Here is a 25,935-nt window from a genome sequence, read left to right on the forward strand (position 1 = left end):
CTGGACAGCTGCCCGTCCAGCTGTGGAATGGCAGTTTCGCTGCAGTTTCACGTGTTTACCCCGCGATCCACAATAATGAATGGACAACACCCGCTGCGATAGAGCTGGCTATGGTGCTGAATCCAGTTGTGTTCTGCAGCAGCCTTGCCCCTCTGCTGCTGTATTTGTTGCTGTTGCTCCTGTACATCCGTCGCCGTTTGCAAGTATTTTCCCCGTTCAGCCCGATGGTCTTGCTGAAAGTTGTCAGGTAAAACAGAGGCGAATACACCATTTCGAAGAGAGAGAGAGAAAAAAAAACACCGTGGATTTCTATGATGAGGACAAGTGGTAAACTCCGAGCATCGTTTTCTCAATGTAAATTCGAGTCACAGCGATGAAAGCTTGATCGTTCCGATTTATCAAGGAATGTTACTGCCGAAGATTTGAAACAGCCGATTTAACACTTTTGATCTTAGAGAGCTGGTGAGCCCATTTTTGAAGTTACATTTATGTTAGTTTCGGTTTTTTGGATGATATGTTGCCATAGGGAGCAGAGGATAGTTGTATTTTCTTCTTTCCACACTTTTGTATGTTCGTATAGTCAGTAAACTAATGCTTCAGTATAATTTAGTCAATAAAAACAGGGAGGGAATAAGATTGTGTTCTACTTCAACTGAGCGACCTGGGATGTGTCTTGGTGCAATGATGTAGTGTTTTCCGCTAATTGGTGGATAGGCTAAGTGCTATTTTTTTTTCCTAGCCTGTGTCACAATCTGCATATCTGAACATGATGCTTTTTTTTAATATGTTAACAGAAAGCGATCTTTTGGGAAATCAGTCGCTTTCCAGCAAAACGAAGATCCAGCGCAAGCCGGTTGTAGGGATCATATCTGCACTCAGTGACGAATGCACAACATCATAGATCACCAACCAGACATGGCTACTGCGCTATTAGCTGGAGAAAAGCTCAAGGAGCTGATCCTTCCGGGGCAACAAGATGAGAAAGGTTCGCCCTTTGCAGCCTTCATGGTTCAACTAAAGCTAGAACTCCCCTTCGACAGAGTAGTGTCCATCGGGACTGTCATTATTCCCATCCTCTTAGTAACATTGGTATTTACTAAAAATTTTGCAGGTAAGAAGATCGAGAAGTACAGAACCCAACATCATTTTAAAACTGCTATACTAGGGCGGCATTCCCGGCCATTTCTCGTGTATATCTCGGTTATGATGCATGAGGGAGGATCCAGTGAACCAGCCGCAGTCACATTCACGCTTCACTCTAATCTTGTGTCCTTTGAGACGCTTTGCTCTGTCACCAACCACCACCAACCCCCCCCCCCCCCCCCCCCCCCCCGTTATTTAGAACTTTCACTGGGACTCTTTATTGTTGACATCTGACCTTCAAAATGAACAGACTGTGGCAGAGGTGCCACTTTAAGGAGTCGGATTAAACGTAGATTGCTGCATTGTACGTTTTAAGCCCGCCCTCGTGAAACTGTTTTAGAGAGTGCAGGGTGTGTTTAAAGTACTGTTTATGTCAAGCTACTGAAACGCACAGCCCATCAGAGCACATCTAAAAAGAGTGCCTTAGTTCTCCTTTGTGTGATATTAAATCCATTGTGCCAGTTCCACTTCATGAAATGTATTGCCAAATTTATTTATATTTGAGAAATTAGAGGAAGACCCGTGAGTTATTTTTGTTCCGAAAAGCTGTGTAATTGATGCAGTTTCATGCAATTGACATCATTCTTTTGTATGTTTGTAATAGTAAATAGGATTACAAAGCATTTGAATGTAAAGCGACCATTTAAAGCAACACTAACCAATTTAGCGTTAAGTGGAGTATGAATCATGTACTTCTTCCCTCAACGACAGTTTGGTTTAAAACTTGTAAGACATTTTACTGAGACATGTAAACTAAGACATTTTAGATTAAAATCTAAAGGCAACATTAAAAAAATAACTTTTCACCTACTTTGCTCAAAATTAAGTCTGGACCATTTAGTAGCTACTGTTTATCCCAGTAACTTAACCTGAGTAAAACGCCACTTGAACTACACGGAAAACCTTTCTGCAATTAAGCATGTTATGCTATTAAGCAATGAAAAACTACCCCTTCATGCAAAAATTTATATTTCTCTGCTCAGTTCATTCTTTCTAAGACAAGAAAAGCCTATAAGATAAAACATAATACTTGGATTTTAAGTTTGTTTCATTTATTCATTTTTATTTTTGTGAGCTTTACGTTATTAAGTCAACCATTAAACATCCCAACAGGAAAGCAGTCCACTATTTACCATCAATAGCCAAGCAATAAACATTTAAAAGAGGGGAGAATGATTACATGCTGGTTTACATACTTGTGTTGTTTTTGCTTATTTTTCTTAGCCTGCTATTTACAGGAGAGTACATATTGTGCATATTTGTGCAGACATTGTAAATGTTTCTGGGTCATGAGTAGCCCAGGAGAGACAGTACTTATTGCCCTTAGGGCAGAAAGTGTTAACCACATAATGTGAAACTGGTAAAGATTAGAAAGGCATGGCAGATTTATGTGCCCAAAGAGCATGGGTAAACCAATTGGATTTTTACAACAATCCAACCCACATGTTAGCAAATTCATTGGATTCAGTTTCATAACTTGTTATGTTAGGAATTGAACACAAATGAACTTCAGGGTAAAGGCAACATGGATGCACAGGATTGATCTTATCATTCCTGATGCATTATTAGGTTTGTCCATTTTATTTGTACAGGAGGTGCTGGCATGCTCCTATTTTTCAGCTTGCCCTCATGTGCATGTGTGTTTGCAGAGTTAATGTCGGATATGTGTGTGAGTCTTGAGGAAGGGGACTAGTCTGCCTGATATTTCCCATTTCTTGTTGTTAGATGTGGATCAGGAGCGCCAACTGGCAAAGGACCCACAAGTGCATGTTTGTGATGGGAGAAGTAGCCTTGTAAAATGAAGCGTTGTTACCTGTTTTCAGGTTGGTGATTCTGATTAGTGTAGGATCAATCAGATTGGAGATCCAACTGTTAAATATGAAAATAGATGAGAATAAATCAAAGCAAAAGGTTTATCTTAAGTATGTACTCTAAACCTAAGGACTTGTTTATTGGTAGCAAAGCAAAGATTGTATTGGTGATGAAATATAGATTCTAGGCTCAGATAATGAAATGCTTTATTGAATAAATTATTATGACTCAAATGTAATAGTGGTATTCATTAAATGGCATAATTATAACTTCAGGAATCTATTTGTTAACTTACATACATAAATAATATTTTGGGTGGGAATTAATTCTATTCAGTAGCCCTGAAACCAATAGCTGCATTTTTCAGCCCAATGCATCTTATTGTCAGCAGTTAATGATCATGCTATCCTTGTATAAGAGCAATGACTATTGTTACATGCCTGATTGCATTGAAAATTATACTGTTGACCCCAAAGTACTCTTTGGTGTTGCAGATGACATAAATGTTTGGAGAATAGCAATTTATCTAATAAAAGCATTACAGAGGTAAATGGAAGATTCATGGTCAAAGAGGCTATGCTACGGCCTGAAGGATGTCTATTGTGGAACAATACTGAATTTGACAGTTCTGTTAGAAGCATCAAAAGGAGTTGCTAAGTAGCGGAACACAGTTGCTAATAGCAAAAGGGAAATAATATATCATCTGGAATGGTTTAATGATTTGAATAAACAAAGCCGAAGATTATGTTCACTCAACAACCAACCAGAAGAGGTCCTAAACCAAAGAAGGAACTCACACCAGCTGAGGCGAGGGTGAGTTACTCAGCTTGGTAACCTTGAAATGGAGAGTTTGTGGCGAGAACACATTAGCTGCGTTGGTAAGTGCCTTCCCAAAGTATATGTCTCTGTAGACGCATATAATAATTGAACTGTTATGAATTTTAAACAAATGCACTTAATCAGCTTTTGTTTGATGCTATAGTATTCTACTGATAGCCATAGATTTTATGTCTAATTATGAGATACTTGTGATACCTTTATTGCCTCTGCAGATGAGATGGATCAATTGGAATGATGCAGTGTCTCACTTTCCACCATGCACTGCATTGCAAAAAATGAACACCTTCAGAAGCACCTGTACTACAAGCACCAACACAGAAACTGTGGTACCTGCTGAAGCACTTCTATATGAGCATAGAAGATCTAACAATACCTGTGGAGTAAAATTATGTTAATTTCAGGTCAGGAGGACTAATTTGTGGATTTACAAGTTTTTATTGAACACTTATAGCATTACAGATTAAGGCTGCATCATTGAGATTTGGGGTCGTGTTGGATTCCAGAAGGCTGAAATCTAGTAGATTTATGTCAATTAACATACTGGTTGAAATAAAATCCTTAGTGACACCTAGATTTTAAAATTAACATAACATAAATGTATTCAAAATTGTCAGGCTCTCATTATAGGGCAGGCATTGTGGGAGAGGTATTGCAGTACATTATGAAGCAAAGCTTGGGGCATCAATCATAAAGTGATGTCACATATTTGTAAATTATTGTGAGGCTGAATCTGAGCATATTGTTCTTGCAAGAACTGGTAGAAATCTTTGAGTTCTCTGAGGAAATAGTGGAAGCCATTCCTGCCCTGATGTACAGACATCAAGTGCTGCTTCCCGCTCCATCATCCCTGCATCAAGATATGGAGGCAATTTCTTTTGCTAACTGCTTTTCATAAGAGTTACAAACAAATTGACACTCAGTTTCCAGCAGGATAGACTTTGAAGTATAAAATACAGTTATGATTTTGTTGTCATTTTAATAAATAAAGATGTTTTCGTATCATCTTGTCATTGCCTGATTTATTGAATGAGGATTGATCTATAATTGGGTAGAAAAGAAATATATTACACTCTTCATTTTGGTTAATTTTATATTGAATTCATTAAGGATGTAATGGTTAACATACATAGCTGAATGTAATAAGTAAGTACAGGATATAATATGTAATCACAGGTATAGCTTTATTGTCTGTTATCCAGATTGCATGTTCTTAATTCATATTTACATTGAAGTGGTCAAGACAGTTTGCTGGCTGCCTTTAGATGGACATTTGGGTAGTGTGAGGTAAGGGGTCTTAGATTATGTTGCTGTCATTGCACAGTTACTGGGGAGCAATTGGAAATTGTTACACCCATTTTTGGATAAAAATTAAACACCGTGGAGGGAAACGTTGATTTGCAATCTCATGCACCCCACAGAAGTTCAGCAAACAGTGACATTTAGTCATGCCGGTAGCTGCCTGAACAGAATGCTGACCTTATTAAATATTCAGATAAGGACTATTCAACTGGTGAAGTGGCCTTTTCCAAATTGGATTATGAGAATGCCAGATTCATCTTTGTGCTGCGCCAGCCTTCAATTCTCTATTTCTTTTCACCCAGACCATCGGGTGTCAGGATATCTATGAATATCCTGAGGGTTACCATTAACCAGAAACTGAACTAGACCAGCCATGTAAATACTGTGGCTACAAGAGCAGGTTAGAGTTTGGGAACTCTGTGGAGAGTAACTCACCTCCTGCCACCACAAAGCCTGCCCACCACCTACAAGGCTCAAGTCAGGAATGTGATGGAATACTTGCCACTTGCCTGGATGAGTGCAGCTCCAGCCACACTCAAGAAACTCAACACCATCCAAGACAAAGCAACCTGCTTAACTGACATCCCATCCACCACCTTAAACATCCACTCCTTCTACCACTGATGCACAGTAGCAGCAGTATGTACCATCTACAAGATGCACTGCAGCAACTCACCAAGGCTCCTTTGACAGCACCTTCCAAACCCACAACTTCTACCACCTCAAAGGACAAAGACAGCAGATGCATGGGAATACCACCATCTACAAGTGCCCTCCAAGCCACACACCCATCCTGACTTGGGACTATATTGCTGTTCCTTTACTGTCACTGGGGCAAAATCCTGGAACTCCCTTCCTAACAGCACAATGGGTGTACCTACACCCAGTTCAAGAAGGCAGCTCACCAGCAACTTCTCAAGGATAATTAGGGATGGGCAATAAATGCTGGCCTAACGGCGATGCTCACTTCACATTAAATAATGAAAAAAAGATAACCCTTGACAATTTGCCTCATGACTCCTGATTGGAGCCTCAGCAGAGTTGCTAAATATGCTACAATCAAAGCCACACCTTAGCCAGTGCACTCATTGAACACAAACAATTGGTGTTCTAAAGCTGAGGTTCCACTGCTGGACACATCTGAAGGGTTCAGTCATTAGAGTTCTAGGAATATCTCCAGAATGGCCTGTTAAGTTCTCCATGACTTTGCCCTGCTAAGAAAAGAATCCATGGAGCCACCTCAGGAAAAATAAATTGAGGGACAGGATCATGAGGATGACAGAAACCTGAGGATGAACCAGAAGACTAAGGATTAGAAATGATCCCTTAGCTTTGCACATGCAAATCACTGATGAACATTTCCATAGAGTTAGCACTCCCTCCCACCCACCCCAAACTTCGTTCCTTTCAACTAGCTGATGTATGCCCTCTGCTGGAAAACCAACACCAATACAAAGTAACTGCTGGACAATACCAAATCGATTCATAATGGCTTATTTCATGATTCTTTCCAATGAAGTTTGAAAGCTAAAACTTATCCAAACGCAAACCCCTACCTCCTGTCTTCCATGCTCATTTGCCTAGTCAGGAATTTTCATGAGGTACTTCCACATGGCAATAGATACTCAGTCTCAAGGGGTGAAGGGAGTAATTGTAGTGACAGTAGCAGGTGCAGTGTGTATAGCAACCAAAGGAAGTTCATTAGCATGCTGCAATGAGGAGGGTGATGAGAAGTGGGGCACAGAGAGTTTATCAGTGCTGGGGCTACCAATGGTGTTGAGTTATGGGGAGACCAAGAGAGCTATGAGTTGAGCTCTTACCATAGCAGCTCAGGTCATATCATTGAATCTGTGGCACTGTGGCCAGGTCTTGAGTAAAATACTTCTTGCAATGATTTGCTCTGCAACCTCTGCCTACTAGTACCAGGAAACTTACCTTAGCATCAATCTACCATCTGACAGGAAGATCAGCTTCTTCCTCTTGGTCACCTCCAAAGCAGCTTCAAGAAAGGGGGCAGCCTTCTGAGGGCACCTTTATCTGCGATTTCATCCTCAGAACTTTTATTCAATTGACAGCAGCCAAAATCAATCCCCCCTTTAAGAGATGCAGGTTGACTTTAAATCAGGTTACCCATCCATTTACAATCAGAGAACTTTCAATAAACAGTTTCACACTATTTCTGGTACTATTCAAATTTTTCTTTCACAGTGTTACCACATGGATCTCCAGTAAGGATAGCCACATATACCTGATATTTGCCTCATTCAAGATAGGGGTCAAACAGTCATCTTTCAGATTACCATATAAGTGTTTAGCCAGTGTTTATTGTGGGGACCTTGTGCCTCCTATTTCATTCCCAAGTTCTGCTGGCCAGCCTTGCTTTTTCCACTCTCAGTAATTTTAAGCTCATCCATAACCCTGCTGGTCATATTCTAACTCGCACCAAGTCCCATTCACTCATCAGCCCTGTGCTCACTGACCTGCTTTGGCCACATGTTCCTGGATTCCTCCATTTTAAGATTCTCATTCTGATGCTCAAATTGTTCCAGGGCCTTGTCCCTCCCTATGGCCGAGATTTTCCGGCCCCCATCATGGTGTGACCCGCAATGGGTAATTCAGCAGCCCAGTCAAATGTCCATTAACTTTCAGGGGGACCAGACAATTCCAGCGGCGGATGGGTCTGGAAAATCCAGCCCTATGTCTGCAACCTCCTCGGCCCTACAGCCCTCTGAAGTCTCCCCATTTCTCTGGTGAGTTGTCAATTATCTCTTCCTTCTCACAACTATTGGTAGCTGTGCCTTCAGCTGTCTAGGTCCTAAGCTCTGGAGATCTCTCCATAAACCTCTCCACCTGACCACCTCTCCCACCTTCTTTGGGACCACCCTTAATGCCCATCTCTTTGGCCAGGTTTTATGTCACCTATCCTAATGTCTCTTTCTCTGGTTCAATTTTTGTGCATTTACTCTCCTATGAAGCTCCAAGGGGTGTTATACCACATTAAAAATGTTTTTTAAATGCAAGTTGTTGTTGTATGGTAGAGGCTTTTTTTTGCTATTGGTGAAAATTGCGCAAGTCTGTGTGTCAGAGGCCTCATTCCTAAGTGAACAGTCTTGGAAAGCCTGGGAGATTGAGGCCAGTTATAATCTCTGATGTCCTGGATGCTCATTTGTTCCGTAAAATTTGAGACCCTGTATAGTGGTACATCTGTCTTCCACCAGTTATCCTGTCTGGAATGGAGGCCCAGTATGGTCTATTGGTCTGAAGTTCTTACAACAAGATTTACAAACATACCAACAAATTATAGGTTATTAAAAAAATACTCCTGTGCTGAGAGTCTGAAAAAGCTGAAAGATTTATAAATATGTACAAAGAACATATAGTTCTGTTTTTACATTATAGCTGCATAGTAGAAGCTAAAGGATGCTATTTCAAAGGCACTATCAGAGAAACAGTCTATATTTTAAGTCCACCCACCTTGTTTCCATACTCTTAAGTACCATTGCCTACAAAAATCTATCAATCTCAGTTTTGAAGTTTTCAGTTGTTCTATTCTTAACAGCATTTTGTGGGAGAGAGATTCAGGTTTCCACTATCCTTTGTGTGAAGAAGTGCCAGACATTTCCTTTTATTGTCCTAGCTCTAATTTTAAGGTAGTGCCTGGTTATTCTCAACTCTACCATGAACAAAAATACTGGCTATAATTAGTAATGGGTTGAAAGGTTATGGGGAGAGGGCGGGAAATTGGAGTTGAGGCCGAAATGAGATCAGCCATGATCGTAATGAACGGCAGGGAAGGCTCGAGGGGCTGAATTGCCTACTCCTGCTCCTAGTTCTTATGTTCTTATGTTCTTAGATGTCCTATGTTGAACTCCATCTACCATAGTTTTGCCCACTTACTTAATCTATCAATATCCCTTTACAACATTCTGTTCCCATCTATACTATTTACTGTGCCATCTAACTTGATATCATCAGCAAACTTAGGTATATGATGCTCCAGTCCTTCACCTAAGTCATTCATAAATACAGTGAATAGCTGAGGAGCCAGTACAAATCTCTAGGAGACACCATTAGTCACATTCTGCCATTTGGGGTACATACACAATATCGCTATTTTCTGTTTCTTATAATCAATTTTTTAACCCACGTCAGTTGGTTGCATCCAAATTCGCTTACTATTATTGTTAACAGACTCTTGTGTGGAACATTATGGAATGACATCTGGAAGTCCTTGTATAGAACATGTTTAGATCTGCCCTAATCTACTATGTTAGGTACATTCTCAAAGAACTCACCTATTTTAATTAGACATAATTGCCCTTTGCAAATCCATACTGACTTCTCTAATCAGTTCATATTTGTTTAAATGCTCTGTCACTTTGTCCCTAATAACAAATGCTAGTAGCTTCCCTACAATAAATGTTAAGCTAATAGGCCTATAATTCCTCAGTTTAACCTTTTTCACTCTTAAATAATGGAGTGACATTGACAATTTTCCAATCCAAGAGGACAATTCCTGAGTCAAGAGTTTTGGAAGGTCTAGAGCATCTACAATTTCCTCATCTACTTTTTTTACTACCCTGGGGTGGAAACCAACAGGTCCTGGAGATTCTTCTATCTTTAGTCTTATTATATTTTCCCTCTTAACATTTTTTTAAAAATATTAAATCTAGTAAGTTTCTCTGCTTAGGGCAGAATTTTCTGGCTGACGTGTGGGTGGCGGAGCCTGCACTTTGGCGCTTAAAATGTCGCGCACTGATGTCGCTCAAGCATCCCAATGTCAGCGTGCGGCATCGCGATATTTTGGTCGGCGGGCATGCACAGCAGCGGGACGCTTACCTGCCATTAATTAAAGGCCTCGTTAAGGCCCTAAACATGCCAATTGTCCAGGAATTTGAGGGGCCCATGCGAACTTGGGCTCGGCGCAAAGGCCCAACGGGCAGGCGGGTAGGAGATATTTTAATAAAAGCCATGCGCTGGCGGGATATGTGGACTCAGACGGGTTGTTCATGTTTTCCACAAAGTTTTAATTGCAGAAAGTGTTTTAAAGTTGCGTGTTTGATTGTTAGCAGTTCACATCGATTTCCAAGAGCTTTTTGTGTACTTTGAAACCAGTCCGCAGACAGTAATCTTTCTCGGGCCTGCAACTTTCCAGTGGCTTCCATTTAGCCGGGAGCGGCGGGGTGGGGGGGTATGGGTTCTGACATCTCCACTGGAGGCAGCTCCTCTGAGGAGGAAGGGAGGAATAGAATAAGGAAGAGGGCAGGGGTGGACAATCAGCCTCCGGGGGAGCCACCTTTCGGAGGCCAGGCACAGGCACAAGGGGCGCAGGGCCAAGAGGTTGTGCAAGGGGCCACAGAAGACGCCACAATCCTGCTGCCAGGTTACACAGGTGGCGAAGCAGCTACCTCAATATGACTGAGGTGCAGTGCCGAAGGAGGCTCTGACTCTCAAGGGAGACAGTCACCTATATCTATCAGATGATTGACCCTGAGATATCTCTTAACTGTGTGGGTGGACATCCCATGCCAGCAGCTCTGAAGCTCACAGTTGCCCTCCACTTCTATGCCTCTGGCTCCTTCCAGGGCTTGGTGGGTGATCTTTGTGGTGTCTCCCAATCAGCTGTCCACACTTGTGTCAAGCAGGTTACAGACGCTCTGTTCAGATGGGCATTGACTTCCACTGCGACCAGGCAAGTCAGGCACAGTGAGCCAGAGGCTTCGCGGCCATTACTGGCTTTCCCCGTGTCCAGGGTGCAACAGACTGTACACATGTGGCCATCAAGGTGCCAGCGGGTGAGCCCGGTGCCTTCGTCAACAGGAAGGGCTTCCACTCCATGAACATGCAGATAGTGTGTGATCACAGGATGCTGATTCTACAAGTCTGTACAAAGTACCCAGGCAGCTCCCAGAACGCCTACATCCTCAGACACTCCCAGGTGCCAGGGCTCTTCAGTGCTCCAGCCCGGCTGGATGGTTGGCTGCTGGGTGACAAGGGCTATCCCCTCAGAAGGTGGCTCATGACGCCTCTCCGCTATCCAAGAACAGAAGCTGAGGAGCGCTACAATAGGAGCCACGGCACCACAAGCGCTGTGGTGGAGAGAGCCATCAGTCTTCTCAAGATGCGCTTCCATTGCCTGGACCGCTCACGGGTCGCACTCCAGTACTCCCCAGATCACGTCTCTCTGATAGTGGTAGCATGCTGCGCTTTGCACAATCTTGCACTGGAAAGGGGGGATGCAGTTGATGATGAAGACCTTGACACCCTGGATGAGGCTGCACATGATGAATCCAGCAGTGGCTCAGAGGATGAAGCACAGGGCGATGATGAGGGGCAGCACGCTGACCCGCTACTACACCAAGGAGGCAGGGACACCCGGTGCAATTGAATACAAAGAACCTTCAGCTAGCTCCACACACATGGATCAGCAGGAACAGCATTGCCTGGCGCTTCCACACGTGGCACTTAGGTGCTACATCTTCCACCTCATCAGCTGCAACTAAGGGCTTAGTACAGAAACATCAATGTCCACTCAAACACTCATGATATGTCTATAAAAAAGACAAATGCAGCACAAAGGAAACACCCTCAGCCATGGTAAGAAAAGTGGACTTTATTATGTCCAAAATATAACAGAGACTTCTCCATGGCAAACATAAGTATTTTGTTCCCTAATCTAAGGCCAACACAAAATCACCAGTGACATTTCCGTTGAGTGCCTAACGTGCGTTATGCTTTCGTTTGCGGGTGCTACGTCTAGGTGTTGCCCCATTGGTCAGAGTGGCTTGTGAGACAGACTGCTGACTCCGCTGTCCTGTTGGCCTCGATGACCTTGACTGGCGTTCTCTGGCCCATGGAGCCGGTAATGGCCCCGCCTGGGAGGGAGTGGCCAGTTCCAGAACTGGCACCTCCCCAGTTGTCGCAGCCTCAATGGAAGCAACGTTGACTGGCAGAGGGGCGGAGGAGCTGCTGCCCTCATCCGGAGTGCCCTGAGAGGAGCTTGCAGAGACGACAGGCAGCTGCTGTGCCGATGTGAGGTCCCATTGGACCTCCCTGCTCACCGCAGATGTATGGGCACCAAGCGCCAACACCTGGTGCCCACAACATCTCCCACGTTGGGAATGACCACCCGTGGCCAGTACCACTACGAGGGTTTGCAGGTCAGAGCGTAACCCAATCAGAAGATTTTCCATCCGATCGAACCCCCTCTCCATGAGAGTCGCCAATCTCTCAGTGGCGGGAGCCTGAAGTTCTGCTCTGAGGTTCATATGCACTCTGCCTGGACTCTTCCACCACAGAGACCAAATGGAGCATACCATCATGCAACCCTGCCAGATGCAAATGTGATTCCTGCTGCTTATCCTGCAGCTGCTGCATTGGGGACAACTCCAGAGGCACGTTATCAGTGCCGGACTCAGCACGTGCCTCATCTCCTGCAGCCCTCCGGCTGCTGGCACCATCGGCACTCTCTGCCCCTACCATCTCCTCCAGCGATTATGAAGTGCCCTCTCCACTGTGACCCGGGACACTAGCCGATGGTAAACTTCCCACCGAGGTGTGTGTGTGTCTGCGCTGGTGCCTGGCTGGCTGAAATGATGTGCCGCAAGTCGCACATGTTGGCTCTCAGGTGTGGAGGGGGGTCTGCAGTGTCTTTGGGCGCGGCCATGCTGAAATTAACAACAAGGACGGTGCATCAATTAGCATTCAGTCAGTTAAACCTTTCATCCCTTTCCCCCCCAGCCTCATAAGTTGCTCACCCTTCAAGACCCTAAGGAGACAAACATTGGTGAGGTGGAAAAGAGTCAAGAGGCAAACATTAGACACGCATACAGACAGGCTGGTCAAACGGCCTCAGGAATGCCACATGGCAAGTTATGTACCATTGGAGTGGGGAGGGTGCAGAGCTACCTGACCTGGATGCATTCTGGCCTGGATAGTTGCGGGGTTGAGGAAACATCGCAAGCACTTGCGACATTTGCCATGGATCACAGGAGATTGACAGGTCACATTATTGACCTTCATACCTTTAGGAGGGGCATAGACCAGGTGGGCAGAAGGCAACATTTCCCCTTGGTACAGGGATGAGTAACATGGTGGCATTTATCTAAGTTGAGTGCCATGAGGTTCACAGTTGAGGTGCTGAGGACCTTTTGGACAGAGTAATGTGGGGCGCACTGGCTGAAAGGGTGGTGGAGGTCTCAAACCCCCTAAGGTGCAATAAGTCCTTGGCTGTGCAGCAGCGATCCAATGGCATGTTAGACCATGGTGATAGTGGTCACAAATGGGATAAGGTGACTTTGGAAGTTGGTGGAAATGCGATTCCTCAAGGGGATGAGGGTCCCTTCTGTATGACCCACACGTCAGAATGTCTCAGTCTGTGAATGAGCATTGCTTCAGCATTAACGATTGCAGCAACCATCAGTGGTTTGGATGGTGGGCAGACAGAGTGGATGGGACTGTGGACTTCAAATATCTGCCAGCTGGACCCCAGCCTCGCCGCCCCCGACCGTCCCGGCCTCCTGACTCCTCCCCAGCTCCATGGCCTGCTCCTCAAATATCGTGAGGCACTGGAGCATGGTGTGCCCACCACCAGTCCGCTGATGCTCCCACTGATTGTGATCAATTTTTGCCTGCAGAACAGAGAAGAGGATTTATTGGGGCAGATCACTCATGTACTCTGCATGCACACGCTGCACCCCAACCACCCATCTGAGGTCTCCAGTGGCTCCTGTCCACACTACTGGTGATCAGTCCCCAGAAGATAGTACGGCTGGTCCCAACCCCCTCCCCCAGTGGCCACCTTGGACACATTCAACGTCCATCACTTTAAATAACACACGGGTCTTAGTGCCCATGGCAAGGAGGCGCAACTAGGTGCGGCACCGATGCCAGCTGATGGCACTTGGCCACCACACCTTGAGGCACCTCTTACACCATCTCATCACCATCAATATGACGGTTTGGAGTTCTAAGTATGTGCCTAGCGGCCTCCCCTGCAGGTTGCCCCCACACTACTCAAATGCAACAAACACCAACATATGCTGCTTCTCCTCAACCACTAAGGCTGATGTAAGCATGTTTGCCCAGCCAGCATGCGCCAAATGCCTAATGCAGTAACCATACCAAGACATGGTGGGGTGTCAAAGGCTAAGGCTGCCTACTGGGTCAAATGGCCAAGGCCGACATGGTACTCACCCTTCCAGAGTGCAGCAAATCATTGAATCTCTTGCGGCACTGGGTGTCTGCGCGCTGCACATCATCATGGGCCCTGACAGCATCACCAACCTCCTCCCAAGCCTGGCTGGTGACATAGGGGGCCCTCCTCCTCCCATCATCCGGATACAATACATCCCGATGGCTGGAAATCTCTTGGAAGAGGACAGCAAGGCATGCGTCGGGGAATCGGCCTCCCGCTGGCCTCTCCTGCAGCCTGCCCCCCTCCTCCTCTTCAAGCTCCTGTGGAACTGCAGCTGCCTCTCTCTCTCCCCGAGTGGCCATGGTGCACTGCCTCAAGCAGGCTGCCTGGCCATTCTTTATGCAGGCTGTCAGTTCCCCATTGGAACTGGCAATCTGAAGCCATCTGCTTCCGCGATTATTTTCCCATTCTCCACGGGAGTTTTGCTAACCCGCAGGGCGGGCTTTAATTGGCTCGCCTGCGGAAAATAGCGGCATGGCCCATTTCGGCGGTGACAATCGGCTGCCTGCCCACCGCCAAGTCGGTCGGGCCTGCCCACCCGTCAAGTGCAAAATTCTGTCCTTAATTTAGTTTTACTCATCCTTGTATTTCTGGTACTTCATCCTTATCCTCTACACTGAACACCAATATAAAGTAAATATTTAGCAAGTCTACTATTTCCTGATTTTTCAATCACATTAACACCTGCGCCTGTCTTCAAATGTTCCAACTTAGCACTAACAAACCTCTTTTTCTTGTTTCCCTCAAAAATTATTTCTCATTTTCCCTTATTACAGCTCTCACTACTTTCTTTGTATTGCTTTCTGTTTTACTATCTCTCTCAGTCTGCGGGAACTGTGCAGTTCTTTGCATTCATATCATCAGTCCTTTTATTTCACAGTATCACAGTATCTTTATGGTGCAGAAGGAGGCCATTTGGCCCATCTAGTCTGCACTGGCTTTCTGAAAGAGCATTCCACTGGTCCCACTCCCCTGCCTTATCCCCATAAACTTGTACATTTTCTCTTTTCAGGTAGCAATCTGATTCCCTTTTGAATAGCTTGATTGAACCTGCCTCCACCACCCTTTCAGGAAGTTTGTTCCAGACTCCAACCATCCTCTAGGTGAAAATATTTTTCCTCATATTTTGAATCTGTGCCCTCTAGTTCTTGATGCTCTCTTGGGTGGGAACAGTCTCTCACTATTTACCCTATCCATTCCCCTCAGGATCTTGAATACCTCTATCAATACTCCTCTCAGCCTTTTTTCCCCCAAGGAAAACAGTCCCAACCTCTCCAATCTATCTTCATAGCTATAGTTTTCATCCCGGGAATCACTCTTGTGAGTCTCCTCTGTACACTCTCCAATGCCTTCACATCCTTCCTCAAGTATGGCGCCCAGAACTGGACACAGTACTCCAGATGAGGCCTAACTATTTATTCCTCTTTCTTCATTTGTCGGAGGATCAAATGTCAACACTTGCTCAGAAACACTCCTTGTTCAGAGTAAGGATACTAATGCAAATAAAAGGCTAAAAGCTGACTAATGAGCTGTTGAAAGTTAAGCTCAAAAGCTATTATTCTAATGTAATAAACGTTAAAGATAAGTATTACCAAATGAAATTGATGCCATTGACATAATAAATTCCTTGATAGCAAAAGATGGAGAAGAAATGAAGCTGAAATATTTAGACTACTTAGTAATATGACCATTAAAACATAGAGCAGTGTTATTATTGGTAAGGAATTAAATTAAGTTAATGATCAGGCAGAATAAACAATGGGCAGAATGATGCCATGCACACCATGAATCTTCTATGGTGTAAAATTCTATGAATTCTTCAAAGAGCTAGGAAAATTGGCTGGGAATCTGTCACTGTAGAAGCACACATTATCCAAAAACTCAAAGAAGTAAGAATCATATTACCTGTGTTTATTCTTTTTGCAAATTGATAGAACCATAGATTTTTAAAGCACAAAAGGAGACTATTTGTCATCTTCTTATTAGAGCAATCCAAAATTAATCTCATTGCATTCTCATAGCACTTCCTATGTCTTAACCATTACTGGGGAAGAAACATTCACTTCTCCAACTCTCTGCAAAGGCAATCTGCTAACTTCTGACACTTTTAAAAATCCAATGGACCTCCTCTGGACTTCTGTACTCCAAATAGTCCTGGTGTCACAAAACTCCCCACAATAACTATAGATCTGATTTAACCTTGATTGGGGTTCAGGCAGGTGACAGTAGAGGTGGAGGGAAGGAGGGGAGTGACAACCAGCGTGCCCATCAGCCTGGGCAGTGGTGGCCTGGCAGTTTTAATTCTGGGCCCCAACTGCATTCTATTGGTGGACTGCCCATCTGAAACATTAGCGGTGAATGTGGAAGGTTCAGGTGGCAAGGCAGCACTGGGCAAGTCAGCAAGAAATTATGTCATTTGGGGTGGGGGAGGGTTTCACGGGAGGGAAGAGGGAGGACCCCAAGGCTGGCAGGGCCTAAGCTTTCCTTTTGAGGCCTGCAGGAGAACTCCAGCTCCTCCTGGCCCCACAAGGAAAATAAATAAAACAGAGATTAATTGGCTTCTTCTGGTCCCGAACCCTTTCTCCTAAGCCTTCACCTGGCAGAAAATCCACAATGATTTCACCACTCAGACCTGAGTTAAAGAAGGATCCCACCAGCTGCAGGTGGGTGTCTGCCCTGCCTTCTCAAAAACACAGATCAAAATTAAAGGTGAGATCTATACAGAAATGAACAGGAAATCACCCAATTAGCTTTAACTGCCTCGGTTTGTCAGGTGGATAGGATTCAAATCATTCTTCTTAGTTTCTAATCCCTGGACATGTGTTGGTTCAGTCACCTGTAGAAAGTGTGAATAATCCTATGCTTACCACTATCTTGAGAATAACTCCAGTTCAAAAATAGGTTCAGGGAAGTTCACAGTCTTTGCTTGTTAGGGTCTTGTTCATGGCTAAACATGTACAAGTATGTGGAATGTTGGGTGGGGGGATGGTGGAGGAATGTGATTGGCAGTAAAAACAAAAACTAATTATCAAGCTAAAGGTCACAGCAAGGCTTAACCAGTTGAATGTAAGTTACCATGCTAGATAAGATAATATCTATGAATGCTATTTAGTTGCACACCTGGAACTGTTCGCAAAAATGAAAGCTCATGGAAATTAAGGCAACTTATTGACATGGCTAGGGAATTGGTTTGGAGGTAGCAGCACAGAGAGATGGGGAGAGAGAAAGGCATAATGAGCAGGCACACTAATTGGCAGGATATGACTAGTGGTGTCCCCTAGGAATCTGCACTGGTGCCTCAGCTTTTCATAATATTTACAAATAACTTAGATGAAGGATTTGTGAATTGTATATCTAAGTTTGCTGATGACATCAAGTTAAGAAGCACAATAAATAGTGAAGATGGAAGTAAAATGTTACAAAGAAGCATTGAGTGTGTGGGCAAAACTCTGGTAGTTGGTGTTCAATGTGGGGAAGTGTGAGGTCATCCACTTTGGGCCTAAGAAATATAGACAAGCACATTTTCTAAATGGTAGGAAACTAGAGACTGTGAAGGAGTAGAGAGATTTAGGGATTCATGCACAGAAATCACTTAAAGCTTGTGGAGAAGTACAAAAGACAGCAACGTACAAAAGTGGCTAATTGATGTTAGCATTTATCTCAAAGAGGCTGGAATACAAAGGGATTGAAATTACCCAACAATTGTATGAAGCTCTGGTTAGTTCATACTTTTTTATTATTCATTCATGGGGTGTGGGCATCACTGGCAATGCCAGCATTTATTACCTGTCCTGAATTGACATTGAGAAGGTGGTAATGAGCTGCCTTCTTGAACTACTACAGTCTGTTTGGTGCATTTACATTCTTAGTGCTGTCAGGTGGGGAATTCCAGATTTTGACCCAGCAACTATGAAGGAATAGCAGTACATTTCCATGTCAGGACAATGTGCAACTTGGAGGGGAACTACTCAAGTACTATGTTTAGTTCTGTGCACCACACAACACGAAGGACATATTGGCTTTGGAGGGAGTGGAGCACAGGTACATCAGAAGGATACTGGGGCCCAGAGTTTTGCTCCAGGGTTGGGTGTGCAGAGACAGGAGAACACCAGGCCCTGCAAACCTGATCTTTAAAATTGCCACCTGCAGTTGGGATTTTGTCCCGGGGGTGGTGGGGTGGTGGGGGGGATTGGGCAGGTTGGATTGTAGGTCAGGCCCACCATCCCTGAAACAAGTGTGGAGGATGCCAGGTGGGGAGGTAGTCTGTGCGGAAGGCCTACCTCTGTCCTCCAGCATTTTGTTTAAATTCACAAAAACAGCCCTCAAACCATCACCCCTTTCCCCCTACATACTCCCCATTCCCCCATCCATGCTAGCCTATGCTGCCTCATGCCCCCCATCCATCCCCCCATGGCCCATCATAACCCATATGCCAAACCATGCCCTCTCCTCACCCCACACGGCCTCTCATGCCCCTTATGCCTCCCACGTCCCCATGGCCTTTTATAAATCTTATGCCAAATAATGTCAACCCACCACCATTTACCCTTACCCTCTCCATCCCAGCTTACCTCATATCCGTTGACTGTTTTGACAGTTCCTTGAAAGCATGATGGTTCTTTGACAGTTCCTTGACAGCTTTGACAGGTTTGACAGCTTTGAAAGTTCCTTAACAGCTTGACAGTTCTTTGACAGTTCCGTGACAACTCAACAGTTCCTTGACAGCTTTGACAATTCCTTAAGAGCATGACAGTTCTTAGACAGTTCCTTGACAGTTCAACAGATCGTTGACAGTTCTGCGACAGCTTTACAGTTCTTTGACAGTTCCCTGACATATTTGGCAACTCCTTAACAGCTTGACAGTTCTTTGACAGCTCCTTGACAGCTCAACAGATCTTTGATAGTTCTGTGACAGCTTGACAATTCCTCGACAGCTTTGAAAGCTTCTTGAAAACTTGACAGTCCCTTGACAGCTTGACAGTTCCTTGACAGCTTCAACAGTTCCATTGAGTTTATGCACTTTTTACACACAACCATGTTTACTTTTAACAATCCCAAAGGGTGCCTTACATCTCTCAAATGACACCTTACCTCTCCAAAGGGGTACCCTGGCTATCCAAATGAATCGACCAAGTTGAGACCTCCTCTTATCTGATCAAACCTGCTATCATGGCTCACTGGGGATAGTGCGCTGCAATATCAAGCCCCACTGCTCCCGAGCCATGACAAATGTGAAAACATCTGACAAACCAGCTAATTGCTTAAGTTAGGTTAATAGAATATGAGAACCAGGTTTGTAAACTTAATGAGTAAATAACTGTTTGTTGAACAAATTATCCTTAAACTGTGGCTAAAGAAAGAAATATGAACCTAATTTCTAACTCTATAACCTAAACTCTGCCCCTTCTTAAATCCCTACACACATACATACAAGACACATAAGGTACACAAAATCATGGATTTTAAGGGTGGGATAAAACAGTTCAATAGCACCAATTCCAAGTATAGGGTTCAATGGGTTGATTTTGATCTATATCCTCCAATTTCCTTTCAGCTCTTTGTTGATGACATGAGGTGGTTTCCTAGCACTTTCAGTCTTTAGTTCACTGGTTGAGCATTTGGCTTTCAATGTCCCTAACAGTGATTTTTCCTCATTCCTCTTGACAGGCGATTTTTTTATTCATTCACGGGATGTGGGCTTCGCTGGCTAGGCCAGCATTTATTGCCCATCCCTAGTTGCCCTTGAGAAGGTGGGAGCGAGCTGCCTTCTTGAACCACTGCAGTCCATGCGGTGGAGGTACACCCACATTGCTGTTTGGAAGGGAGTTCCAGGATTTTGACCCAGCAACAGTGAAGGAAGAGAGAGAGAGCAGGTTATAGAGATAGTAGGAGAAAAAGTCAGCTGGTTATTTTTGTAGAATTACTGGAATCTTACACACACAGGAGAGAGATGTTTTAGGTCTTTTTCCTTTCAGCCCAGGAGCTATTTGGCTGCACCGCTCTCACACAAAACCCTGGCCACCTTGTCAGGAACCAATTAAAACATTGTTGCCAGACAGTTCCCCATTAGACCAGACTCCTCCTCAGCACTTTCCTGTCTTTCATGGCATACTCTGTTCCAGGACAGCAACATTGTATATATCCTTCACACTGTTCCAGTAGACATGTCCTTCAACTTGCAGCCATTGTAATTTTAATCCACAGTCCAACAGAAATAAAAAGATATGTTCTTTACATGCCTCCACCCTTAAAAGAGATGAAATGCCATTTCAAAATGTGTTTCACCACAAGGTATGTGACACATGAACAACAAAACACAAGACTTACTTTCATTCATCCTTCTCCTTTATACAACCTTCAGCATTTCTTACCCCTTTAATTTATTTTAGTATTTTACACCCGGGACAGTGCATCCATGATCACATTATCTTTGCCGGCAATGTGAATAAACTTTACATTGAATGGTTGCAACAATAGACTCCATCTAAACAGTCTCGCATTTCAAGTTTTAAACTTTTCAATGAACACCAGCAGATTATGGTCAGAGTAGATTAATGTTTCTCTGTTATCGTGTCGGACACAAACTTCAAAGTGTTGAAGGGACAATGACAATGCTAGAGTTTCTTTTTCTACTGTGGAGTACTTCCTCTGATATTGATTTAGTTTCTTTGAAAAGGACCCCATCAGCTTCTCTATCCCTAATTTATCATCCAGTAATAGCACAGCATCTACCCCCAAGTCACTAGAATCAATTGCCATTTTAGTAAGTTTGGTAAAGTCAGGGATGGCCAACACGGGTTCATTTATTAAGATTGCCTTTAGCTTTTCAAAAGCTGCCTGACACTCTGCTGATCATACCACTTTTGCTTGTTTTCTTAACTAATTGGTGAGAGCTGCAGCTATTGTGCTGAAGTTAGGCACAAACTTCCTATAAAACCCATACATTCCCAAAAACCTCATAATTTCTCGTTTAGTTTTAGGAATGGGGAATTCTATTAGAGTGTTCACTTTTGGTCAGATTTATGACTAAGCCAGCCAACTGCAATCGCTTAAACAGGTCATTTAATTGATTTTCATGTTCTTCCCATATTACAACATCATCTAGATAAACCACAGTTATGTACTTTAGCTACGACTTGATTCATAAGTCTCTGGAATGTAGCTGGGGTGTTTTTAAACCCAAATGGTATGACTCGACATTGATACAATCCACTTGGTGTAACAAAGGCAGATATTTCTTTAGCCATTGACATTAATGGCACTTGCCAGTACCCCTTTAATAGATCAATTTTAGAAAGGAATGAGGCACTGCCAGCTCTATCAATGCAATCTTCTAACCGAGGAATTGGATACGAATCTGTCCTCATTACTACATTCAGTTTCCAGTCGTCTATACAAAATCTAATTGATCCATCCAGCTTAGGAACCAGCGCTACCGGTGAACTCCAACTGCTTCAGCTGGGCTCAATCAATTGATTTTCCAGCATATATTGGATCTTTGTTTCTACCTGAGCTTGTTTCTCTGGGCTCAGCTGATAAGGATGTTGTTTTATTGGCATTGACTCTCCTATGTTCACATCATGTCTAGCTAACGTAGTATATCCAGGTGTATCCCTACAAATTCCCTTACACTTCCTAAGTAACCTTATTAGATCTTTCCGTGGTCCTTCCTCTAAAAATGAGAACACACTGTCTAACTGTCCCAGTATTTTTGTATTGGCTAGTCGAATTGTAGGAAGTTCGCTCTGTGCACCGTCTACTTCTCCCTCTACCTTACTCTTACTGTCTCTGTCATCGTCCATTATTCCTACCACCTGGCATTTTTGCTTTCCCATCATCTTCCCTGTGATGATATTGTTTCGGCAAGTTTATGTGACATAACTGTTTCTTCTTTCTACGCTCAGGAGTATCTATCAGATAACTCAGTTTACTATCGCTCCTAAGTACCTTGTCGGGCCACCAAATTTTGCTTTCAGGTGTTCACCCTGCAAAGGTAACAATACTAATACTTCATCTCCTGCTTGGAACATTCTAGTTATGGCATGTTTGTCTGCCCATTCTTTCATTTTTACTTGGGAAATTTTTTAATGCTGTCGTGCTACTTTACATGCTCCTGTGAGTCTTTCTAGAAACATGGGCAGGTAATCAAGATAGAGGATTCGTCTTTCTGCTTTAGCAACTTTTCCTTAATCACTTTTAATGGACCTCTTATTTCATGACTGTAGATCAATTCAAATAGATTAAATCCAGTAAATTCATGTGGAGAATTTCTGGGAGCAAATAGTAAGAAATCTAATCCTTTGTTCCATCCTTTGTGTATTCATGGCAATAGGTCTTAATTATGGTTTTGAGAGTCTGATGGTATCTCTCTAAAGCTCCCTCTGTCTGTGGGTGATAGGCAGTAGACTTTAGTTTGTCTGTGACATCTTTTGATGATCTGCTCCTTTCACTGCTTGCTTGTCCCTACAACCACACCACCCCCCAACTTCTCTCCCCCAACCCAACACCTCCACCCCCACCCCCCACCTTAAACAGCTTATATTTCACCCCTCTCCTTGGATTTACCTAGTTCTGTTGAAGGGTGATGAGGACTCGAAACGTCAATTCTTTTCTTCTCTGCCAATGCTGCCAGACCTGCTGAGTTTTTCCAGGTAGACTTTACTTGTTTGATACACAAACTGCTGATTATGTCCTGGAAAATTTTAGACATGAAGTTGAATATTGGTCAGATTGTATTTCAATTGTTAGGCCATAATGATTGAAAAACTGAGTTAACTTTTCCACTACCACCTTAGCTGTAATTGTCCTTAAAGGAATAACTTCTGGAAATCAGGTCATCATATCCATGATTGTAAGGATATTCTGATGTCCTGCTTTCTTTTTGGGTAATGGCCCTACACAATCTATTAATTCCCGACGGAATGGCTCTTCAAAAGCTGGTATGGGTATTAAAGGTGCTGGTTTGATTACATGTTGAGGTTTACCTACTAACTGACATGTATGACATGTTTTACAAAATTGCACTGCATCCTTGTGAAGTCTTGGCCAGGTAAAATGCTTGGGTTTTCCATATTCCTCATGTCCTGCCATAGGGGTTTCATGTGCTACTCGCAATATCTCCTTATGATATTTGGGCAGTAACACTATCTGATGAACAACCATCCATTCCTCATCCGCAGGTCTGTGAGGGCACTTCCTCATCAGAGCTCCACTTTTAAGGAACATCTTTAAGGAACATCTCCGGAACTCTTTTAGCCTCAGCTTCAATGTGAGCTGACTGTGCTAACTTGTTTAACTCTGGACCTGCTTTCTGAGTCTCAATTAATGAATACCTGCCAAACAGTTCCTTTGAATTATCCTCATTCTTAAAGAAAGTTTTGGCTACTCTAACATCTACATCTTTGATCTCTGGTGATGGACTTTGTTTTGCCATTGCTCTGGTCACCACACACAATGGAAAAATACTAGGAACCTGTTCTTGAAGCTGTTCCATCTCTTTAGCCTCTCTCAGACTTTCTCTAATTATGGGCGAAGCTATAACCTTTACACCTGCCAAATTATTCCCCAGGAGTAAATCAACTCCATCCACAGGTAATTTCTCAACAAATCCTATAACCACAGATTCAGACAACAAATCACACTCCAATTGCACTTTGTACAATGGAACCGGGATATACTCTCTACTAATCCCGTTAACCAATCCTTTAGCTTTCATTGAACTCTTTGGAGGGAAAACAAGGTCCTTCTCCAGCAAAAAAGCTTGAGTAGATCCTGTGTCCCTTAATATAGTTATGGGTTTAGCTGCATCATTTGATGAAAAAGGGGTTTCCTTTCCTTTAGACAAAAACCCTTTATATCTCTCATCTACTTTATGCACTTCACCTACATTCACAGTAGTGCTTACCTCCAGATTCATATTTGTAGTTAAAGCTACAATTTGATCCATGGCATTCTCTTTTTGAGTTCCCTTTTTGGACTCACTCCTATGAACTCCAATAAGCCCCATGGGCTTCCCTCACCACTGAACAAATTCTGAACAAATGTGTCCCACTTTATTACAATGGAAACACTTAGGCCTTCAAGCTTCACCTCCACCCTCAATACCTTCTTTCCTGATCTGGGGAGATCTCAAGGTATTCCCAGCTATCCGTTCTTTTCCCTGCTACTTGCCTTCCTTTCACTCTCCCACTTTCTATCCTTTTCAAATTTATGCGTGTGATGGAAAAAAGGTTTAGTTTTATGGATCAGCTCATAATCACTAGCTGTTACTGCTGTCTGTCTAGCAGTTGCAGCCCTTTGGTCTTTAGCATTGGTTCCTATTACAGAACGTAGGGAGATTTTAAATTCTTCCAAGAGAATGGTCTCTCTGGGAACTTCATAGGTAGTTTCAACTGTCAAAACTACTTTGCTTAACCCTTTCAAACACTTTCAAGGTAAGTTTGCCCAGGCTGTTTCCTTAAATTTTGAAACTTTTGTCTGTATGCTTCAGGGACCAACTCACATGCACTCAAAATGGCCTTTTTCACCACATCATAATCCCTAGAAACCTCCTCTGACAGTGAAGCATAAATTTCCTGTGCTCTACCTGTCAATTTGCTCTGCTTGGGCAATGTCCAGTTTTCCTTTGGCCAGTTCATCTGTATAGCTACCTTCTCAAGTGAAATAAAGAATACTTCAATATCCCGTTCCTCAAACATTGGAAGAGCTTGTACAAATGTAAACATCCCCCAACTGGGTTCAGATTTGAAACTAAGTCCTACCTCACCTATTGGTGTCTGTTCTTTAACTGCCAGCATTTTAAGCTGGAATTCTCTCTCTTTTTCTCTTCCCTCCTTTTCTAACTTTGCCATTTCTAACTCCCTTTGAAATGTTCTCTCTCCTGGCTGTTCTTTTTCTTTCTCTGCCCTTTCTGCCTGTTCCCTTTGGAATGCCCTCTCCCTTTCATTTCCTTTTTCTTCTGCCTCTAGTTCCATTTTTTTTTCATTGCAACTGAATTTGAGCCCATTCCAATGAACCACCCCTTGGAGAACTCGGTCTCTTGGACATTTCTTCCTGTTTCAAATGCTGTGCCATCTTTTCAATTATCTCTGCCTTCCTAGCTTTGGCAGGCAATCCTACTCCTAATTTACTTGCCAATTTGATTAACCTGGCTTTTGGGATCCCTTGTAAAACCATCTGGGGGCATCTCTTCCACTTGCACGAAAGCTTTAGCAGTTTCCCGTGCCATCTTACTTTTGACAGTACAAACCTGGTGTTTCCTTTTAGCTTTTATTACTTACTAAATCTACACCCAAATTGTCATTGTCTTTTATTCCAAAATAGCCCAGACCCAAGCCCCAAAACTTTGTCACGACTTACTGGGGATAGTACGCTGTAATATCAAGCCCCACTGCTCCCCAAGCCGTGACAAATGTGAAAAAGTTTGATCAACCCACCTGATTGTTTAATTTAGGCTATCAGAACACGAGCACCAGGTTTGTAAACTTAAGAAGTAAATAACTGTTTATTGAATAAATTGTCTTTAACCAGTGGCAAAAGAAAGAAATATGAACTGCTAATTTCTAACACTATTGCCTAAACTCTACTCCATAAAACCCTATACACACACATACAAGACACATAAGACACAGAAAAACATGGATTTT

At 43.4% G+C, this 25,935-nt stretch overlaps 1 protein-coding gene across 1 annotated transcript in view; it reads left to right on the plus strand.

Annotated features, from left to right (window-relative positions):
- Positions 1 to 885: 885 nt before the first annotated feature.
- Positions 886 to 25,935, plus strand: part of panx2 (pannexin 2) — a 72,138-nt gene continuing 47,088 nt past the window's right edge. Inside the window, exon 1 of the mRNA XM_041203117.1 lies at positions 886 to 1,111. Within this exon, the coding sequence (XP_041059051.1) occupies positions 886 to 1,111 (226 nt within the window). The remainder of the gene's footprint in view (positions 1,112 to 25,935) is intronic.

This window comes from Carcharodon carcharias, chromosome 13, assembly GCF_017639515.1.
Source record: "Carcharodon carcharias isolate sCarCar2 chromosome 13, sCarCar2.pri, whole genome shotgun sequence".
Lineage (NCBI taxonomy): Eukaryota > Metazoa > Chordata > Chondrichthyes > Lamniformes > Lamnidae > Carcharodon > Carcharodon carcharias.